Consider the following 24,102-nt stretch of genomic DNA (forward strand, 5'->3'; position numbering starts at 1 on the left):
ATGAGTCCTTGGATCTGCATTCCGAGGCGTTTTCAATGTTGTTGATTGCCAAAGCACAATTGCATCGTGGAATTCCTTAGATTCCCTGTTGCTGCCACCATTCCAGGATGGGAAGAATGCATATTTAATGGCATCCACTAAAATCACATCAAAATAGTCCAAGATTGCTGTGTGATGGATGTGCATTGTTGTGCTTGTCGTTATGCAGGAAACAATGTTGACATTGAACTTTATTACCTCCGCCACCTAAGGTGGATGGGGGTTATGTTTTCACCCGTGTTTGTCTATTTGTTTGTCTGTCCGTTTGTGAACAAAATATCTCAAAAGGTTGTGAACAGATTCGGACGAAATTTGGCAGAGATGTAGCGTATGTGACAAGGACGAAATGATTAGATTTTGGTGAAGATCTGAATATGGATTCGGATCCGGCTACTAGAATTTTAAGTTATTCTTCACCATTGGGAGATAGGGCCAAAAACGATATATAGCAGTATATCTCAAAAATTGTGGACGGATTTGGACGAAACTTGGTGGACCGGTTGGGTGTCTGACACGGACGATTCGATTCGATTTTGGTGATGATATGAATATGGATTTGGATATGAGAATTTATTTTTTTTTCAGTGATACTTCACCAATGGGAAATAGGGCCAAAAACGATACGTAGCAGGACTATCTCAAAAAGTTGTGGACGGATTTGGACGAAACTTGTTGGACAGGTTGTGTGTGTGAAAAGGAAGAATCGATTCAATTTGGGTGAAGATCCGGATCCGGATCCAACTGGTATAATTTTTTAAGTGATTCTTCACCATTGAGTGATATGGCCAACCAGGTGGAGGTATACTCTCTACTGAGTGCCGTTCTAGTTTGAAGAGAATTTGAAACGAAAAACAACAACACTTTCTTTTTGACATTCCTTGGCTAACATTTCTTCATCAATCCCATCAAATGCTATGCAGTTTTCAGATGAATGCGTCAATGGCAGGAATTCTAAAGATTGTCGTAAGAAAGTCAAAAGTCCCCCACCCTTGGTATACAATGGAGGGGGAATCTGACATCGCTGAAAACGAAATTGAAAAAGAACAAACCTGTGTGCCAACTGCCAAGTCACATCGGTGCAGGAGCAGATCCTATTGGATCCTATTGGTTGTGGGAAAACCTTTTTGCTCTTCCTCATAGTTCTGCCATTGTGGTCGAGAAAACATCATTCATGATCGAGTTGATTACGAGCAAAACAAACACAGCAGTAACTTCTGCTTCAGATGGAGTTGTGGGTGCTCGTTTTTATCCGGGAATTCATGCTATGTTTCGATGACGAGGTTCTCAAGATTACTCGCAGCATCACTTTCTGTGCCAAGAAGCCGAGAGGTGCAAATTCAAAAATGACACTCAATCGGCAGACTTGCCTTGGCAGGCTGGGTAATTTGAACAATAGAAATCATGCCTGGCGAAAAGTAAAACAAAACTCCTGCTGCACCAGCTATCAGCGACACACCCTAAAGATTGCTCATCTTCGCAGGGGAGAGCCGAGGAGCTGAGAAGCGAGAGGACATGAAGCTTCCATCCATCTCTGGCTGGCTGGCCCGACTGGGACTGGATGAATACAGCGTGGTCTTGGAAGAGCAATACGATGGTCTTGAAGTGAGTAACTGGTGTGCGAATTTCTGGACATTCGGTGTGCTTACACTTTGGGTAAGATGCTGTTGTCTCGATTATTATTACCTGCATCATCATTAGTGCTTTTATTTACAATTACCATGGTAATACTAAACAGAATTTTTGTGGATAATTTTCAAAACATATTCCGTTTCACATCACAACATGAAATTTCATTTTATCTTCACCATTTATTAGTAGCAGCGGAATGTGCTTAGCATTATTTTTAAATCATCCACCAAATTCCAGGAGTACTTGTAATTTGGTGGATGATTCCTGCCTGCTCTTTATCAGAGCTAAGGTATACTCACGAGCAGGCATGATAACCTAGAGGTGTGCACAATTACCTCTGAGCTGTCTAGCCCAGGCTTGAACCTCGAGCCAACTGTAAACTCTCATCCTGATGTTTTGTGGGAAGGATTGGGCATCAACGTGTGTGACATCATTCTGATGGACATTAAGCCAGAGGGCTCGTCTGATGGTGCTTGGAGATAGTGGATGAGATTCCACGGTGTATTTTGCAAATAGTAGGCGAGTTATCGCCGGCACCCTGAACAAATTTCAAATTCCTGTCCTACCTGACTGCTGGGAAGGCAATGGTAAATCATCCAATACAGTACAACCAAACCACTAAATAGACCAAACCGACAACATAAACAGACCATCAACATAAACTAATCCAACCAACATAAACAAAACCCCCAACATTTACAAACCATCTATCATAACCAAAGACCACTCAGCAAAACACAACCAGCTCGAAAAAAACAACCACCCATTATAACCAAACCACCCCACATATACAAATCACCCAGCGCAACTAAACCACCCAGCGTAACCCAACCACCCAACCACCCAGCGTAACCCAACAACCCAACCACCCAGCGTAACCCAACACCCATCATAACTGAAACACCCATCATAACCCAATCACCCAATATAACCAAACCACCCAGCATAACCCAACCACCCAGCATAACCCAACCACCCAGCATAACCCAATCAGCAATCACCCAGCGTAACTAAACCACCCAGCGTAACTAAACCACCCAGCCTAACCCAACCACCCAGCCTAACCCAACCACCCAACATAACCCAACCACCCAACGTAACCTAACCACCCAGCATAACCCAACCACCCAGCATAACCCAATCACCCAGCGTAACCCAACCAACCAGCATAACCCAACCACCCAGCCTAACCCAACCACCCAACATAACCCAACCACCCAACGTAACCTAACCACCCAGCATAACCCAACCACCCAGCATAACCCAACCACCCAACGTAACCTAACCACCCAGCATAACCCAACCACCCAACATAACCCAACCACCCAGCATAACCCAACCACCCAGCATAACCCAACCACCCAGCATAACCCAATCAGCAATCACCCAGCGTAACTAAACCACCCAGCGTAACTAAACCACCCAGCGTGACCCAACCACCCAGCATAACCCAACCACCCAGCATAACCCAACCACCCAGCATAACCCAACCACCCAGCATAACCCAACCACCCAGCATAACCCAACCACCCAGCATAACCCAATCACCCAGCATAACTCAATCACCCAGCATAACCCATTCACCCAGCATAACCCAATCACCCAGCATAACCCAATCACCCAGCATAACCCAATCACCCAGCATAACCCAACCACCCAGCATAATCCAACCACCCAGCATAACCCAATCACCCAGCGTAACTAAACCACCCAGCATAACTAAACCACCCAGCGTAACTAAACCACCCACGTGACCCAACCACCCAGCATAACCCAACCACCCAGCATAACCCAACCACCCAGCATAACCCAACCACCCAGCATAACCCAACCACCCAGCATAACCCAACCACCCAGCATAACCCAACCACCCAGCATAACCCAACCACCCAGCATAACCCAACAACCCAACCACCCAGCATAACCCAACAACCCAACCACCCAGCGTAACCCAACACCCATCATAACTGAAACACCCATCATAACCCAATCACCCAATATAACCAAACCACCCAGCATAACCCAACCACCCAGCATAACCCAACCACCCAGCATAACCCAATCACCCAGCGTAACTAAACCACCCAGCGTAACTAAACCACCCAGCGTAACTAAACCACCCAGCGTGACCCAACCACCCAGCATAACCCAACCACCCAGCATAACCCAACCACCCAGCATAACCCAACCACCCAGCATAACCCAACCACCCAGCATAACCCAACCACCCAGCATAACCCAACCACCCAGCATAACTCAATCACCCAGCGTAACTAAACCACCCAGCGTAACCTAACCACCCAGCCTAACCCAACCACCCAGCGTAACCAAACCAACCACCCAACGTAACCTAACCACCCAGCCTAACCCAACCACCCAGCCTAACCCAACCACCCAACATAACCCAACCACCCAACGTAACCTAACCACCCAGCATAACCCAACCACCCAGCGTAACCAAACCAACCACCCAACGTAACCCAACCAACCAGCAGAAACAAAACACCCAGCATAACCCAACCACCCAGCATAACCCAACCACCCAGCATAACCCAACCACCCAGCATAACCCAACCACCCAGCATAACTCAATCACCCAGCGTAACTAAACCACCCAGCGTAACCTAACCACCCAGCCTAACCCAACCACCCAGCGTAACCAAACAAACCACCCAGCAAAGCCCAACCAGCTAGCAAAACACAACCTCCCAGTATAACCCAACCACCCAGCGTAACCCAACCACCCACATATAACCCAACCACCCAGCATAACCCAACCACCCAGCGTAACCCAACCACCCAACATAACCCAACCACCCAGCATAACCCAACCACCCAGCGTAACCCAACCACCCAACATAACCCAACCACCCAGCATAACCCAACCACCCAGCGTAACCCAACCACCCAACATAACCCAACCACCCAGCATAACCCAACCACCCAGCGTAACCCAACCACCCAACATAACCCAACCACCCAGCATAACCCAATCACCCAGTGTAACTAAACCACCCAGCAGAAACAAACCACCTACCATCAACAAACCACCCAGCAAAGTCCAACCAGCTAGCAAAACACAACCTACCAGTATAACCAAATCACTCTAGCGTAACCGAACCACCCAGTGTAACCGAACCACCCAGTGTAACCGAACCACCCAGCATAACCCAACCACCCAGCATAACCCAACCACCCAGCATAACCCAATCACCCAGTGTAACTAAACCACCCAGCAGAAACAAACCACCTACCATCAACAAACCACCCAGCAAAGTCCAACCAGCTAGCAAAACACAACCTACCAGTATAACCAAATCACTCTAGCGTAACCGAACCACCCAGTGTAACCGAACCACCCAGTGTAACCGAACCACCCAGTGTAACCGAACCACCCAGTGTAACCGAACCACCCAGTGTAACCGAACCACCCAGTGTAACCGAACCACCCAGTGTAACCGAACACCCAGTTTAACCGAACCACCCAGTGTAACCGAACACCCAGTGTAACCGAACCACCCAGTGTAACCGAACCACCCAGTGTAATCCAATCGCTGAGAATAAACAAACAACCCAGCATAAACAAACCACCCTGCAAAAACAAACAGCATAACCAAACCACCTATCATAAACAAAACACCTACCATAAACCAAATAGTATTCATACAATACTAACCCCGCACAGTTTTGAGAAGGACTTGGCGTGAGCCAACCCTTCTGTTTTTTAAGGTTTCAAAAAAAAAAAAATTCCAATATGGCTGCCAGACCAGTGATCAATGACGTCACTTTTATCAAACTGTATTTCCCATGGGTAGTTGATCAATTAGTTAAAGTTTCACTTTGATTGGTTAAGCAGTTTCAGATGAGAAGATTTTCATGGATTTTCAATAAGATACAATACGGCTGCACAACCACGTGACCTATGACATCATAAGTTTAAACTCTGCCTCCAATTGGTAGGGGATAAGGTGTGTGAAGTTCTGTGTTGATCGGATTGGATAAGGTTGATATTTCGATCCAAGATGGCTGCCAAACAATATGTCCTATGACTACATCATTTTCACACTTCATGCAGCAAGGGTGTTCGATGATATTTGGAAAGTTTCACTTCAATAGGTTCAGCTGTTTCAGAGATATAATTAGGTTTTTTTTTCCTTTGATCCAACATGGCCTGCAGACCACTTGACCTATGATTTATTTGTGAACACCATGGTATTCCCAAAGTTTGGGGAACATGTGTTTGACGGTTCCCCTTGATTTGTCCAGCTGTTCTGGAGAAGGTTTTTAAAAGGTTTTAGGTTAAATCCAATATGGCTGCCACACCACGTGACCTGTGATTTACTCATGGAACACCCTATATTCCCCAAGGCTAGAAGATAATGTGCCTGAAGTTTCGCATCAATCTGGACAGCTATTCTGCAGAAGAAGATTTTAAAGTTTTTTTTTTCTTCTTTATTTATGTTCAATCCAACATGGCTGCCGAACCACGAGACCTATGATGTCATCAATTTAATTCTGTTGACCAAATTATCCCTCGATGACCCTCAACATTTTCATACTGATCGGATCAAGTGTTGTACTTGTCGAATTATGACGTCATAATGAAGGAAACAATAACATCACTATTAACATATATGTTATTCCCCATGGGGGTGTACTTGACAATGAGCCATGCTTCAGTTTTTTTCCATTGAGTGGTTTCGGAGATTATAGAGGTACAAATTGTTCCCAAGATGGGGCCTTTACCACGTGACCTATGACATCATAATTATCTCTAAAAATTCTCCACAGGAGGCGCTCCTATGGTGAAAATTTTGTGTCAATTGGAGCAATGGTTGTTGATAAAAAGATTTTTTTAAATGCAGACACATACAACGTACGTATGTACGCATGCAACCGATCACTTAACCCTGGTTTTCACTTTACGAGCACAGGGTAACTAGAATGGCACTCGTACAGAGCATAGTCTCGCCTCGTCCATTCATTCTGAGCAAAAATACTATGGTATTGTTAACCGAACACGCTACTATTATGGCCCACTGCTTTTATGGCCATCATAACCATATCATTATCATCCATGCACCCTATTACATCACATAGTTTCTTGGCATAGGATATGAACGTCATCAATTTAATTCTTCACTCACAGTGAGTCATAGATCAGATATATGAAGTGTCAGATTTTTCGGAAAAGGATTTCAGTTCAATCAATTTTGGCTGGAATACCACTTTTCTGATGACATCATCATTATCACTCAATTTGCCCAATGGGGGTGTTGAAGACAAATGCCAAGTTTCGTTTTTTTCATTGAGAATTTTTGGAGAAAATGTTGTCCAAATAGTTTCTTTAATCCAACATGGCTACCAGACCACGTGACATATGACATCAAATTTATCAATAAAACATTCTCCATGGGGAGTCCATCCTTTGTATAAAGGTTTGCATCGATTGGACATACGGTTGCAGAGAAAAACACATTTAAAGTGAAAATATATGTACACACACACACACACACACACACACACACACACACACACACACACCCACACACACAAACACACACACAAACACACACCCACGCAAACACACGCGCACACACACACACACACACACACACACACACACACACACACACACTACATCCAGACTTCAATCAAAATCGAATTGGCTTTTTCTTGTCAACTACCCAACTCATCCACCGAGTTTTGTAATAATCCATCAACAACTTTTTGAAATATCATGCCATACTGTATATCGTTTTTTGTCCCTGTCATAAACAAAACCACCCAACATAAACAAAACCACCCAGCATAGACAAATCAACCACCATAACCAAACAACCCAGCATAACCAAAACCACCCAGCATAGACAAATCAACCACCATAACCAAACAACCCAGCATAACCAAAACCACCCAGCATAAACAAAACTACCCAGCATAAACAAATCAACCACCATAACCAAACAACCCAGCATAAACAAAACTACCCAGCATAAACAAAACCACCCAGCATAAACAAAACTACCCAGCATAAACAAAACCACCCAGCATAAACAAATCAACCACCATAACCAAACAACCCAGCATAAACAAAACTACCCAGCATAAACAAAACCACCCAGCATAAACAAAACCACCCAGCATAAACAAAACAACCCAGCATAAACAAAACTACCCAGCATAAACAAAACCACCCAGCATAAACAAATCAACCACCATAACCAAACAACCCAGCATAAACAAAACTACCCAGCATAAACAAAACCACCCAGTATAAACAAAACCACCCAGCATAAACAAAACCACTCAGCATAAACAAATCAACCACCATAACCAAACCACCCAGCATAAACAAAACTACCCAGCATAAACAAAACCACCCAGCAGAAACAAATCAACCACCATAACCAAACAACCCAGCATAAACAAATCAACCACCATAACCAAACAACCCAGCATAAACAAAACTACCCAGCATAAACAAAACCACCCAGCATAAACAAAACCACCCAGCATAAACAAAACAACCCAGCATAAACAAAACTACCCAGCATAAACAAAACCACCCAGCATAAACAAATCAACCACCATAACCAAACAACCCAGCATAAACAAAACTACCCAGCATAAACAAAACCACCCAGTATAAACAAAACCACCCAGCATAAACAAAACCACTCAGCATAAACAAATCAACCACCATAACCAAACCACCCAGCATAAACAAAACTACCCAGCATAAACAAAACCACCCAGCAGAAACAAATCAACCACCATAACCAAACAACCCAGCATAAACAAATCAACCACCATAACCAAACAACCCAGCATAACCAAAACCACCCAGCATAAACAAAACCAACCACCATAACCAAAACCACCCACCATAACCAAACTACCCAGCATAAACAAATCAACCACCATAACCAAACAACCCAGCATAAACAAAACTACCCAGCATAAACAAAACCACCCAGCATAAACAAATCAACCACCATAACCAAACAACCCAGCATAACCAAACAACCCAGCATAAACAAAACCACCCAGCATAAACAAATCAACCACCATAACCAAACAACCCAGCATAACCAAAACCACCCAGCATAAACAAAACCACCCAGCATAAACAAAATCACCCAGCATAAACAAATCAACCACCATAACCAAACAACCCAGCATAAACAAAATCACCCAGCATAAACAAATCAACCACCATAACCAAACAACCCAGCATAACCAAAACTACCCAGCATAAACAAAACCACCCAGCATAAACAAATCAACCACCATAACCAAACAACCCAGCATAAACAAAACCACCCAGCATAAATAAATCAACCACCATAACCAAACAACCCAGCATAAACAAAACTACCCAGCATAAACAAATCAACCACCATGACCAAACAACCCAGCATAAACAAAACCACCCAGCATAAACAAATCAACCACCATAACCAAAACTACCCAGCATAAACAAATCAACCACCATAACCAAACAACCCAGCATAAACAAAACCACCCAGCATAAACAAATCAACCACCATAACCAAAACGACCCCGCATAAACAAATCAACCACCATAACCAAACAACCCAGCATAAACAAAACCACCCAGCATAAACAAATCAACCACCATAACCAAACAACCCAGCATAACCAAAACCACCCAGCATAAACAAAACCACCCAGCATAAACAAATCAACCACCATAACCAAACAACCCAGCATAAACAAAATCACCCAGCATAAACAAATCAACCACCATAACCAAACAACCCAGCATAACCAAAACCACCCAGCATAAACAAAACCACCCAGCATAAAAAAATCAACCACCATAACCAAACAACCCAGCATAAACAAAATCACCCAGCATAAACAAATCAACCACCATAACCAAACAACCCAGCATAACCAAAAATACCCAGCATAAACAAAACCACCCAGCATAAACAAATCAACCACCATAACCAAACATCCCAGCATAAACAAAACCACCCAGCATAAACAAATCAACCACCATAACCAAACAACCCAGCATAAACAAAACCACCCAGCATAAACAAATCAACCACCATAACCAAAACTACCCAGCATAAACAAATCAACCACCATAACCAAACAACCCAGCATAAACAAAACCACCCAGTATAAACAAATCAACCACCATAACCAAAACGACCCAGCATAAACAAATCAACCACCATAACCAAACAACCCAGCATAAACAAAACCACCCAGCATAAACAAATCAACCACCATAACCAAACAACCCAGCATAACCAAAACCACCCAGCATAAACAAAACCACCCAGCATAAACAAATCAACCACCATAACCAAACAACCCAGCGTAAACAAAATCACCCAGCATATACAAATCAAACACCATAACCAAACATCCCAGCATAAACAAAACCACCCAGCATAAACAAAACCACCCAGCATAAACAAAACCACCCAGCATAAACAAAACCACCCAGCATAAACAAAACCACCCAGCATAAACAAAACCACCCAGCATAAACAAATCAACCACCATAACCAAACAACCCAGCATAAACAAAATCACCCAGCATATACAAATCAACCACCATAACCAAACATCCCAGCATAAACAAAACCACCCAGCATAAACAAAACCACCCAGCATAAACAAAACCACCCAGCATAAACAAATCAACCACCATAACCAAACAACCCAGCATAAACAAAATCACCCAGCATATACAAATCAACCACCATAACCAAACATCCCAGCATAAACAAAACCACCCAGCATAAACAAATCAACCACCATAACCAAACATCCCAGCATAAACAAAACCACCCAGCATAAACAAATCAACCACCATAACCAAAACTACCCAGCATAAACAAATCAACCACCATAACCAAACAACCCAGCATAAACAAAACCACCCAGTATAAACAAATCAACCACCATAACCAAAACGACCCAGCATAAACAAATCAACCACCATAACCAAACAACCCAGCATAAACAAAACCACCCGGCATAAACAAATCAACCACCATAACCAAACAACCCAGCATAACCAAAACCACCCAGCATAAACAAAACCACCCAGCATAAACAAATCAACCACCATAACCAAACAACCCAGCATAAACAAAATCACCCAGCATATACAAATCAACCACCATAACCAAACATCCCAGCATAAACAAAACCACCCAGCATAAACAAAACCACCCAGCATAAACAAAACCACCCAGCATAAACAAAACCACCCAGCATAAACAAAACCACCCAGCATAAACAAAACCACCCAGCATAAACAAAACCACCCAGCATAAACAAAACCACCCAGCATAAACAAATCAACCACCATAACCAAACAACCCAGCATAAACAAAATCACCCAGCATATACAAATCAACCACCATAACCAAACATCCCAGCATAAACAAAACCACCCAGCATAAACAAAACCACCCAGCATAAACAAAACCACCCAGCATAAACAAATCAACCACCATAACCAAACAACCCAGCATAAACAAAATCACCCAGCATATACAAATCAACCACCATAACCAAACATCCCAGCATAAACAAAACCACCCAGCATAAACAAATCAACCACCATAACCAAACATCCCAGCATAAACAAAACCACCCAGCATAAACAAATCAACCACCATAACCAAACAACCCAGCATAAACAAAACTACCCAGTGTTACATATTTAGGTGAATGTATGTGAATTACCATTCAGGTCTTTGCTTATCCGTGTGTAGTATATTAAGTTTTTGTGTAGTTGTTGTGGTTGGAGGGTCAGGAGCCCTTCTGAAAAAGTGGCCGGAAACGGAAGTGACCGGAAACGGAAGGAAAAAGACACGAGGAAGAAAAGGTCGAGTATTCTTCTTCCTCGCCCCGCACCGACGAAAGGTGGGATTGATTGAGCCGTGTGGAAAAGCGGCGTTCCCGAGACTGTCTGGCGAGAGGAGTTACCGGGACGGATACCTGCCCGGTGGACGTCAAACTGTCGTGTGGCCGTGCACCGACCCAGCGTTTGGGCGCCGTTCGCGACACCGTCTAAAAAGATGCGTACGGGTCGCCCGTTGGGGCCTAACACGCCTGGCAAGCGGCGTGGGGCTTTTGGCTTGCTTTCCCGTCCCCGCTTCGCGTGGCCGCGAGGGGCTGTAGCCGGGGTGCCGGGTACGATACCTGCCCGGTGGAAACACGTCCACCCGGGGTTCGTTCAACCGCCCGAGTGCGGCGACGCCGACCATCATCTTGGTCAGGAGGGGCCCAGAGACATTGTGCGGAACCGAGACCAAAAGGGGGTCGTGAGTACTCACCGGGACACACGTATATAAGATGGCCATCTTAATCATAGGGAATTGATTGTGGGTTGGGAATTGTTGATGGTTGTGTATTGTTGATTGCTCGGGGAAAATCTCCGTGGTTGTGTCATTGAAATTGTATGGTATCATTACCATTGGAAATATATCCTTGAACATCAGTTGTCTCTTGGGTGAAATTCATATGGATTGCGTGGCGAAAGCGCATATATAATACAGCTTTCTGGCGAAGTTCCTCTCACGGTCCGGGGGTCACCGAGACCAGGTATTCACCGAGGGGACCACGTAACAGAATTGGGGGCTCGTCCAAATTACGATTTGCGGTTTCGCAATTGGGTCTACGTCCGGGATTTAAAATTGTATAAAATAATAAAATAATATTTTTTTATTATTTAAAATTTATTAATTAATTATTAATTGGTAAATTTTTTTGAGAAATTGGGGTAAAGTCTTGGGTGAAGGTTAACAGGTGTTAACGATAGGCACCATGGCGTTTGTGGCACAGAACTTTGGGGTAACCCCCGAGTGAGGCACAGTTCCGAGCGTTGTTAAAGTCGGACCTCTTGAAATTCGCCAAACATTTTAACTTGGAGGTCCGAACTAATTTGAGGAAGGCAGAGTTGCAGGCCACGGTGATACAATCTATGGTGGGATTAGGAACATGGGACGAGTTAGCCTGGGAGTGGCTACCCGAAGAACCAGAAGACGTTGAGCTCCGGAAACTGGAGTTGCAATTACGGAGCCAGGAACGGATCAAAGAAGAAGAAAGGAAAGCAGAAGAGAGGAGAGAAGAGAAACAAGCAGAGGAAAGGAGAGTGGAAAGAGAACTCCAGGAAAGGTTAAAAGAAGAAGAAAGGAAAGCAGAAAAGGAAAGAGCAGAAGAAGAAAGGAAAGCAGAAAAGGAAAGAGCAGAAGAAGAAAGGAAAGCAGAAGAGAGAAGAGAAGAGAAACAAGCACAAGAAAGGAGAGTGGAACGAGAACTCCAGGAAAGGTTAAAAGAAGAAGAAAGGAAAGCAGAAAAAGAAAGAGCAGAAGAAGAAAGGAAAGCAGAGGAGAGGAGAGAAGAGAAACAAGCAGAAGAAAGGATGAAAACAAGGGAACTCGAAGCAGAGGAGAGAAAAGCGGAAAGGGAATTAAAGGAACGTGACATGGAGCTTCAGCAAGAAATTAAATTCAAGGAGCTGGAGTTAATGAGAGAACGGGGAGAGGCACCACCCTTGCTGACGGGGTCGACACCTTACCAGAAAACCTGGGATGTGGGCAGACATGTGAGGCTGGTTCCACCGTTCAGTGAAAAAGAAGTCGCGAAATTTTTTCCACACTTTGAGAAAGTGGCTCGACAATTAAACTGGCCGGAGGAGGCCTGGACCATACTCGTGCAAAGTGTGCTGGTGGGGAAAGCTCAGGAAATTTATTCGGCGCTACCAATGGACCAATGTGCAGATTATGAGGTACTGAAGACGCACATCCTCAAAGCGTATGAGTTGGTTCCGGAAGCTTACAGGCAAAAATTCAGGAATGCCAGGAAGAGGGAGAGTGAGACCCATGTGGAGTTTGCCAGAGTGAAAGAAAACATGTTTGATCGGTGGTGTGAGTCAAAAGGAGTCGGGAAAGACTTCGAAACATTGCGGGACTTGATCCTGGTGGAGGAATTCCAGCAGTGTGTCCACGAGGACATCAAAGTGTACCTGCAGGAAAAGAAAGTACCAAAATTGTGGGACGCAGCCACCATGGCAGATGATTATGCCTTAACCCACCGAATAGGGGTCCACGAACCTAACTCCTCGCCTAGATCTCCGCAGGGGAGGTGGGGAACAGCAGGTGCGGAGAACGACCATACATGGCGGCGGCCTCGAGATGATTATGGGGACAACTATGATACCCCACCTGTTCGAAATCAGAGGGATGCAGGCCCAAGAGAAACTTATAGTTCGGGGGGCCCGAGGCAGACCACGAGTTTTTCCTCCGGGCCTACTTGCGCTTTTTGCAAGAAACCTGGACACTTGATGTCCAGTTGTTACCGCATGAAAAGCGAAGACCCAGAGCGGAGTCCGACTACTACGACTCCAAACGCAATGGCCATTGTGAGAAATCGCCATCAAAAGGGTTACCAACCATTTATTTCAGAGGGGTTTGTGTCACGGGATGGAGCCTCGACTAACCGGAAACCGGTTAGGATATTGAGGGACACAGGGGCACATCAATCTTTAATGCTTGAAGGCATTTTGCCATGGTCCGAGGAGACGGCAACGGGGGATAGTGTTCGTTTACAGGGGATCGGGGGCGGTGTTAGTGCTCCCCTTCATGTCATCCATTTGGAGTCCGATTTGGTGTCAGGACCGGTCACCGTCGGTTTACAAGCCACGCTTCCGGTAGAGGGTGTATCTGTGGTTATCGGGAATGATTTGGCCGGGGGTCAAGTTTATGGTAACCTGAGGGTTGGTAAAGAGCCCAGCAGGAAAAATAACGCCACTCCAGCTCGGGATGGCGACACAAGTGCCAAGTTATTTGTAGGGGGACTGAACTTCAAAACAGAGGAAGAAGTTCTGACCTCTGTCTTCAACAGATATGGGCCGCTGGTGGAAGTGCGGTTGGTAAGAGACTGGGAAACGCAACAGTCAAGAGGGTTCGGCTTTGTCACGTTTGCCAGCACAAAAGACGCCAGAGAGGCAGAGAAGAATTGGAATGGCAAGGATTTGGAGGGTCGGACCATAACAGTAGGGAAGGCATTTCGTAGACGTCGAGAGGTCTACAGGAGAGGACAACTGGGCGGTAGTTTTGGTGGTGGCCGCAATCAATATTATTATGGAGGCTCCCTGAGTTACGACCGCTCCCGAAGGAAGGATTGGCAAAGTAGTGGCCGAGAAGGAGACCGCTATTCATGGGACTACAGGGACAAGTGGTCCCACCCTAAGTATTAGGGAAGTTCTGAGAAGTTGAAGCACTGAATGCGGCGGAGCCGCCGAGCCAAGATTCCTACACGGATTAACCGTGAACGCCGTTCCTAAAGGCGTCCATGTAGTGAACTTTCATACACGGACTAACCGTGAACTCCACGTTCCTCAAGGCGCCCATGTAGAGAACTTTCCTGCACGGACTAACCGTGAACTCCACGTTCCTAAAGGCATCCATGTAGTGAATACTCGGCTTGGCCTCCCGGAAAAAGTGCTATCGAGTGGCTCAACTTTGGATCTTTGATCAACCCCTTAACCTTCATTCACAAGAAACTGACGGTCAAAGTCAGAGGGTCATGAGATGGAGTTTGATTTGGCAGGGACAATGTCGTTGCTGGTGCTTAGTCCAGAGTGAGTAATCTGGAGGGGTTGTGGTGAAATTTTGGTTGCTTTATTTTTAAGTGATAACTGTGCCCGGGGGGAACTGATAATGTGGGGGGGGGGTGAGTTATCTGGTTTGTTTCTCCAAATTGGCCGGCAAAGAAAGTTTTCGCTGGGTTCAAACTTTCTTTCTTGAAGGGGGGGAGTGTTACATATTTAGGTGAATGTATGTGAATTACCATTCAGGTCTTTGCTTATCCGTGTGTAGTATATTAAGTTGTTGTGTAGTTGTTGTGGTTGGAGGGTCAGGAGCCCTTCTGAAAAAGTGGCCGGAAACGGAAGTGACCGGAAACGGAAGGAAAAAGACACGAGGAAGAAAAGGTCGAGTATTCTTCTTCCTCGCCCCGCACCGACGAAAGGTGGGATTGATTGAGCCGTGTGGAAAAGCGGCATTCCCGAGCCTGTCTGGCGAGAGGAGTTACCGGGACGGATACCTGCCCGGTGGACGTCAAACTGTCATGTGGCCGTGCACCGACCCAGCGTTTGGGCGCCGTTCGCGACACCGTCTAAAAAGACGCGTACGGGTCGCCCGTTGGGGCCTAACACACCTGGCAAGCGGCGTGGGGCTTTTGGCTTGCTTTCCCGTCCCCGCTTCGCGTGGCCGCGAGGGGCTGTAGCCGGGGTGCCGGGTACGATACCTGCCCGGTGGAAACACGTCCACTCGGGGTTCGTTCAACCGCCCGAGTGCGGCGACGCCGACCATCATCTTGGTCAGGAGGGGCCCAGAGACACTGTGCGGAACCGAGACCAAAAGGGGGTCGTGAGTACTCACCGGGACACACGTATATAAGATGGCCATCTTAATCATAGGGAATTGATTGTGGGTTGGGAATTGTTGATGGTTGTGTATTGTTGATTGCTCGGGGAAAATCTCCGTGGTTGTGTCATTGAAATTGTATGGTATCATTACCATTGGAAATATATCCTTGAACATCAGTTGTCTCTTGGGTGAAATTCATATGGATTGCGTGGCGAAAGCGCATATATAATACAGCTTTCTGGCGAAGTTCCTCTCACGGTCCGGGGGTCACCGAGACCAGGTATTCACCGAGGGGACCACGTAACACCAGCTAAAACAAATCAACCACCATAACCAAACAACCCAGCATAAACAAATCAACCACCATGACCAAACAACCCAGCATAAACAAAACCACCCAGCATAAACAAATCAACCACCATAACCAAAACTACCCAGCATAAACAAATCAACCACCATAACCAAACAACCCAGCATAAACAAAACCACCCAGCATAAACAAATCAACCACCATAACCAAAACGACCCAGCATAAACAAATCAACCACCATAACCAAACAACCCAGCATAAACAAAATCACCCAGCATAAACAAATCAACCACCATAACCAAACAACCCAGCATAACCAAAACTACCCAGCATAAACAAAATCACCCAGCATAAACAAATCAACCACCATAACCAAACAACCCAGCATAAACAAAACCACCCAGCATAAATAAATCAACCACCATAACCAAACAACCCACCATAACCAAAACCACCCAGCATTAGCAAATCAACCACCATAACCAAACAACCCAGCATAACCCAAACCACCCAGCATAAACAAAACAACCACCATAACCAAACCACCCACCATAACCAAACAACCCACCATAACCAAAACAACCCAGCATAAAGAAAACCACCCAACATAAACAAATCAACCACCATAACCAAACCACCCACCATAACCAAACAACCCACCATAACCAAAACCACCCAGCATAAACAAAACCACCCAGCATAAACAAATCAACCACCATAACCAAACCACCCACCATAACCAAACCACCCACCATAAGCAAACAACCCACCATAACCAAAACAACCCAGCATAACCCAAACCACCCAGCATAAACAAAGCCACCCAACATAAACAAAATCACCCAACATAAACAAAACCACCCAGCATAAACAAAGCCATCCAACATAAACAAAATCACCCAACATAAACAAGTCAACCACCATAACCTAACCACCCAGAATAAACTTTCCCAACAGAACTACGTCGGCAGCACCACGCTCTGTCTGTGTTGTTCAATTGATTGACAGCTGCACGAGAAGTCGTGGCTAAGAACCAATCCCACACAGGATTCCACTTCGTCAGAGGACAGGAACATTTCTGCTCAGAGCAGCTAAGGGGATCGAACCCAGATCAATGAGGGCAATTTTTTTTTTTTTTTTTTTTTTTTTTTTTGGATACAAGATCGAGGCTCGTGAAAGAGCGAACATTTATCACACAGAAAGACAAACCGACAAACCGACACATAACCGACAAACCGACACATAGAACAAATAACATCGGGAGCGGTAGACAAGATTGGGAGAGAGGGGGAAGGACACAAACACAACATTTTAGAGCAGGAACCGAGAGACATGGAGACATCGAGAGATCTGTGGGAGGGAGAGGGCTTTGGGGGGGAGGCATGGGAAAGGGGGTGGGAGAGGCATAAAACATATGGACACTGCCAGGACTACCAGGAAAGAAGTTGGAATTACAAACAAGGTGGATCTGGGGTGAATTAGTGGGGGTAGAAAAGATCAAGGTTTTGGATGGGGGAAGATAAGAGATGGTGGTGAACAGCTGTTTTAAAGACCTGGAGGGAGGAGTGGGATTGAAGGGAGTGTGGGAGTTTGTTCCAGAGGCGGGAGAAAATAGGAATGAAGGAGTGAAGGTGAGCAGAGAGCCGAGATTTCGGCAGTTTAACCATCAGAGGCTTGCTGGCAGATCTTGTGCGACCTGTAGGAATATTTGGGGGACAGAGCACAGAGAGAGCTGGGGGAGCAAGGCCGGAAAGGAGTCGGTAGAAGACGGAAAGACCACCAACCTGCCTGCGGTGAGTGAGTGAGAGGCCCTTGGAGTTAGCTTCATCACGGGAGATTCCAATGATTCTGAATGCTTTGCTTTCAACAGCGTGAAGACGAGCTAGGTGTGAGGCAGGAGCACCAGCCCAGAGGGGAGAGCAGTATTCCATTGAGCTGCGGATGAAAGCCTTGTACGTGGTGAGGAGCTCAGGTGTGCCAAGGAAGGACTTCGCACGACGGAGGATGCCCAGTCGGCGACTGGCTTTGCAGGCCAGCTTGGAAATGTGGTTTTCCCAAGAAAGATCATGGCAGATAGTGAGACCCAAAAGCTTCAGCGACAGAACTTCTTGGAGAGGATTGTTGAGAAAGTAGATGGGAGGGTTGTCCAGTCGATCTTTTCGGAGAGACATAGTAAGAGTGTGAGATTTGTCAGGATTGAAAGACATGTTCCACTTGTTTGACCAGTCTGTGATTTTGTCCAGGTCTTCAGAGAGTGAGGAGGCTGCAGACTGCCGATCTGAGGGAAGAGGAATGGAGCGGCAGAGAGTGGAGTCATCAGCAAAGAGATAGAGAGGATTTTCCAGAGAGTCGGAGAGATCATTGATAAAGACCAGAAAAAGCACAGGGCCCAGCACACTGCCTTGGGGAACTCCAGCCTGAACAGGAAGGGGAGATGAGAGAAATCCATTCAGGGCCACACGTTGACTACGACCAGAGAGGAAGTCCGCAAGCCATGCATGGAGATTTCCATGGATACCATAGGAGTAGAGTTTGGTGAGCAGAGCTGGGTGCCAGACCGTATCGAAGGCACGTGATATGTCGAGGGAGACAGCTCTGATTTCCTGTTTGGCATTGAGGACCTCCATCCATTGTTGAGACAGGAGAAGCAGCATGTCCAGAGTAGAGTGACCTGGTCTGAATCCAAATTGATGATCAGAGATCAAGCCATTGGAGAAGAGGAAAGATTTCATATCCGAAGCAATGATGGATTCCATGACTTTGCTGATAATTGGGAGCAGGCTGATTGGTATGTAGTTAAAAGGATCTGTTTTTGCACCTTTTTTGTGTAAAGCGGTAATGTTTGCTGATTTCCAGGATGCTGGCAGATGACCTTGAGCAAACGATAGGGTGAAAAGAACAGAGAGAGGGTGAGATAGAGCGGCAGAGCAGGACTTTAGGACCCGTGGGCTGATGCCGTCTGGTCCAGTTGCAGAATCAGAGTCGAGGTTAGACAAAAACTCCTCCACCTTGTCAGGAGAGAAGGACACAGAGTCCAGGAGCAGTTGGGTTCGACTGGGAAAGGTGGGAACAGAGAGAGATGGGTTTGGGACTAAAGATTTTGAGGCAAACACAGAGTTGAGGCATTCGGCTTTGTCACGTGCGATGTCAACTGTGTGGCCATTTGAGGTAAGGGAGGGGATGGAGGGGGGAACAAACACCAGAAACGGATTTGACCAGACGCCACCATGATTTGGAGGAAGGAGACAGGTTTGAGAGTTCGTTCTTGAGTGAGGAGAGATAGTGCTTCCTGGCACTCCTGAGGGTAGACACACACTTGTTCCGAGCTTGGTGGAAGGAACTGAGATTGCCTTCAGTTGGATTAGCCTTCCAAGAGGCAAAGGCAAGTTGTTTCAGGGCAACTGCCTCACCACAAGATTCGGTGTACCATGGACGGGAGGAAGGGTAAGACAACTGAAGACGAGATGGGATAAATCTGTGCATGAGAGAGATCAGTTTGCTTTGGAAGAATTCCCAGGAAGAATTGATGTCAGAGGCAGTGGAGATGGGAGACCAATCCAGACGATTGATGGCTGCTTGAAGCCCGTCCCAGTCAGCCTGAGTGAAATGCCAGACTCTTCGACGCTGAGGAGGCTCTCTGAGAATGGCCAGAGAGATGTCCACTTTGACAAGCACATGATCAGAAGAACCGATTGGAGCAGAAGAAGAGCAGCAGACATTAGCAGGGAAGTTTGTCATAACCAAATCTAGAAGAGAAGAAACTCCATTGGCTGAGATCCGGGTCGGGAAATTGACAGATTGTGTCAATCCCAGTGAGTCACAGAAGTCCTTTGCTGAGGTTCCATGACTGGTGAGAGAGGAACCCACACCCAACCAGGTGGCATGATGACAGTTGAAGTCACCACATATGAGGAAGAGAGAGTTGGGATGAGTGGATAGAAGTTGGTCCATGTTGTCAGAGAGTGAAATGTAAATTGAGTCATCACTGTTTGGGGGACGGTACAGAACACATATGAACAAAAGGTGGGAGCGGAGAGGAACCCGTAGCCAGAGGTACTCCTGGGGGTGAGGAGGAGAGAGGGCAGTGCAAGGAGAATGAGGAAGAGAGTTTTTGATAAAGATAGCCACCCCACCACCAGGACGAGGCTCAGGTCTATCATACCGGAAGAGGGAGTAACCAGGAAGAGATATTGAGGAATCAGAGACATCTTGAAGGAGGAAAGTCTCTGTTAAGCAGATCAAGTCTGGATTGTCAGAAGCAACCTGTATGGAGGGATCAGTCAGGTTTGAGCGAAGGCCCCGGATGTTTGAGGTCCATACCGTTAAAGAAGAGAGAGGGGGAGCATCGGGTACAGGACAGGGGAGGGGAGGAGTAGGGTAAGATGAAGGATGAGAGGGGGAGGTAGGGAGAGCAGTTGATAGTATGTCAGAGATTACAGAAGAGTTCCAAAAAAGGGAAGGATGAGGAGGATGAAAGGTTTGGTGGTGAAGGGATGAGGCAGAGTGAGGGGTTGTTTGAGGGGGGGCATGGGACAGTAGAAGGTTGGGGGGGTGGAGGCATGAGATAGAAGGGAGACGAGGTGGGGAGGAGGCAACTTTGAGGAGGGGGGAGGAGGGAGAATTTGAGAGGAATGGTATGGGGGGAGATTTGAATGGGAGGAGTTGGGGGGGAGTTTTGAAGGGGAGGAGTGAGGCGGGAGTTTAGGAGGGGAGGGGCAAGGGGGGAGTTTAAGAGGGGAGGGGCAAGGGGGGAGTCTAGTAGTGGAGGGGCAAGGGGGGAGTTTAGGAGTGTAGGGGCAAGGGGGGGGATTTGGAGGGGAGGGGCAAGGGAGGAGTTTATGAGGGGAAGGGCAAGGGGGGAGTTCAGGAGTGGAGGGGCAAGGGGGGGATTTGGAGGGGAGGGGCAAGGGGGGAGTTCAGGAGTGGAGGGGCAAGGGGGGAGTTTAAGAGTGGAGGGGAAAGGGTGTAGTTTAGGAGTGTAGGTGCAAGGGGGGGGATTTGGAGGTGAGGGGCAAGAGGGGAGTTTAGAAAGTGGATGATTAATGAAAGACGAACATTGATAACAAATTGGGTTTGTTGTGATTTTCAAGTTAGCAATCCGATTCAGAACGATGGAGGAGGGATGGAATGAATGTGAATTTAGACCATGTAGTGAGGGAGACGTATAAGATATTGAATTTCTTTTTTTTGACGTGGAATGAGTTGGAGAGGAAATTGAGAAAAGCCTTTTAAATAGGAAGAAAAACAGCGTGTTGTAATATACCACTGAATAAACCACTGAAGGGGAAAGGGTAAACATTTAACAAGGTTTTACCCACCCCACCACCATAAAGCTCATATTATACTACTAGCGAGGTACCCGTGCTACGCACGGGTGTGGAGCCGAAAGCAAACAGACAATGCAGAAACGGCGAATGCTAAACCATGAACCAATAAATTCCACATTCCTGTAGCACCTTCAGTCGCACGTCAGACATGGACAGCAGGTTCGTGAAAAACTTAGGTTAAAAAAAAACGACAAATGGGAAACCATGGAACCAATAAATTCCACATTCCCATGCCACCTGTAGTCGAACATCAAGCATGGACAACAGTTTCGTGAAGGACTTCCACGAAAAACGTACCTATTTGAATGGTTCTTTACCCAGTCAATGGCGAATCTGCATATGGCAATCCGCGAATGTCATACTTAGAAAGTAGAATCCCTCACGGCATTTCGTCATTCACTTAAACTCAATGTCTCTATTTTCATTCCAGACAGCATAACTCCAATCACAAATTAAATAGCATTAATATATAAAAAATAAACTTTTACCAACATTCGTGACATAAACAAATATTTAAATCCGAATGTGAAGTAGTTCCATACGGTTGGGTGAATAAAATTACAAATTCAAAATCGTAATTGCATTCACTCAATTCCAAACATCATTCCAATCATAAATTGATACTTTAACAAAATACTGTTTTAAATGACAGTTGTATTGGGATATTATCAAACCAGCTCATTGCCGTCATCTGTCCACTTACGGATTCGCGGAAGGTTCATATCAAGTTAATTTCAAAATCATAATTTTATTGAGGAATTTTTGAAACCTCCTATCTACCTTACAACATCCGCTGGGGCCCCAAAATGTTCCATAGGAGGTTTGGTGGGGTTAGCCCCAAAACTGAGGGAGTAGTTTGGGGATGGACAGACAGACAGACAGACACTCATGTTTTATAATATGGATATAGTACACATATCTCTTAAACTGCACTAATTTCATATTCCTTAGTATTTTCTTGTTTCGAGACAAAATTTGGTGGCTATGAAGCTACATTTGCTACACCATCCAGAATATTGTTTATTTGTCCTATCTCAATCCATCTTTAAGCGGTGAAGCCACTTCAATATTCGGTAGGCTATGTCCTTCTTTCCATCCGTCATCAAAAAATGAAGAAGAAGAACCTTTATAATCCACATGTTTAATCTAAAAGGTTCTAAAGTGTAATCCTAGAGGGTTCTAAAGGCTAATTCTAATGTGTTTTAATGGGTAATTCTAATAGGTTCTAAAATCTAAAGGCTAATTCTAATGGGTTTTAAACGGTAATTCTAATACGTTCTAAAGGCTAATTCTAATGGCTTCTAAAGGGTAATTCTCAGGGTTTCCAAAGGGTAATTCCAATGGGGTTCTTCGTTTCTAGGCTTTGCCTATTTCATATTTCAAAGAGATAAATCAATAATGTGCTCAATGATGTATGACCCTCTGTGGTCTTAAATTGTGAGAAACATCTGTGTGGATTTCCAGGACCTGCAGTGGGCGAATATCAAAGATCTGCAGGAGTTGGGTGTCCGAGACAAGCAGCACCTTTTCCTATTGGTATCCGGCCTGAAGCAGCTGCATCTTGGTAACGTGCCACTTGTTTGAGCAATCATGAATTAGTCTATGTATATACTGTATATCCAAAATCATAAAGCTTTTGGAATTTACATTGTGTTTTTTCAAATGCAAGGCCTTGTACAAGTGCACGATGTTGATAAAAGGATTTTGGGATTTTTGGGAGCTTTGATGCTCCTGCATCAAAGAATGGACTTCTTTTTTCTTTTTACCAAAGCACCTTATTTACTGACATACATTCACAATGTTCTGATATCTTTCTCAAGTGTGCAAAAACTGTACACAGTAAAACGATTGCATCACGTACTGAACAGTTTACTACCACACACGCGCGAAGCAAAAAGTGAGGTTAAGCAATTGGTTCACTCTGTTTGTCCGTCTGTCGATCTGTCCACAAACACCAGTTTATGATTGAGGCACAACTGAAATTCAATTTAATGTTATATTTGTGAGCAACATGAATCGGAAAATGAACCTGTAGTTTAGCAGTACTTTGGCTCTGAATTCGACCCGATTGTACATGCGCAAAGAGGAGTGAGATCATTGTTTTACTCTGTTTGCCTGGCAGTCAAACAACATTGATGATCATTCAAAACAGGAAACTTACTGTTTTAAAAAAAGGTTCGTCTCATACTTCACGCTTTTCCCCGTATATTAATCACTAGCTGAAGTACCCGGCATTTCGGGGGGGGGGGGGTGCAGGGAGCAGTGGGGAGGGAGGGAGTGTAGAGGAAGGGAGTGGGGGGAATGGAAGGGAGAGGGGTGCGGGAGGTGAGGGGAGAGGGAGGAGGAAAGATATACTACATAT

General features: G+C 45.5%; 1 protein-coding gene across 5 annotated transcripts in view; it reads left to right on the forward strand.

The window, feature by feature from the left end:
• Positions 1–1,463: 1,463 nt before the first annotated feature.
• The window catches only part of LOC137412005 (breast cancer anti-estrogen resistance protein 3 homolog), a 224,856-nt gene continuing 202,217 nt past the window's right edge, over positions 1,464–24,102 (forward strand). For 3 of the 5 annotated variants that reach the window (XM_078783406.1, XM_078783409.1, XM_078783410.1), the window contains exons 1-2: positions 1,464–1,641; positions 23,205–23,304. In XM_078783406.1, coding sequence (XP_078639532.1) covers positions 1,552–1,641; positions 23,205–23,304 — 190 coding nt within the window. In that variant the 5' untranslated portion in view covers positions 1,464–1,551. Of the gene's footprint in view, positions 1,642–23,204; positions 23,305–24,102 lie in introns of those variants that run through there. The other 2 variants (XM_078783408.1, XM_078783415.1) reach the window with 2 other exon arrangements.

Source organism: Myxine glutinosa, chromosome 8 (genome assembly GCF_964187855.1).
Source record: "Myxine glutinosa chromosome 8, kmMyxGlut1.1, whole genome shotgun sequence".
Taxonomy (NCBI): domain Eukaryota; kingdom Metazoa; phylum Chordata; class Myxini; order Myxiniformes; family Myxinidae; genus Myxine; species Myxine glutinosa.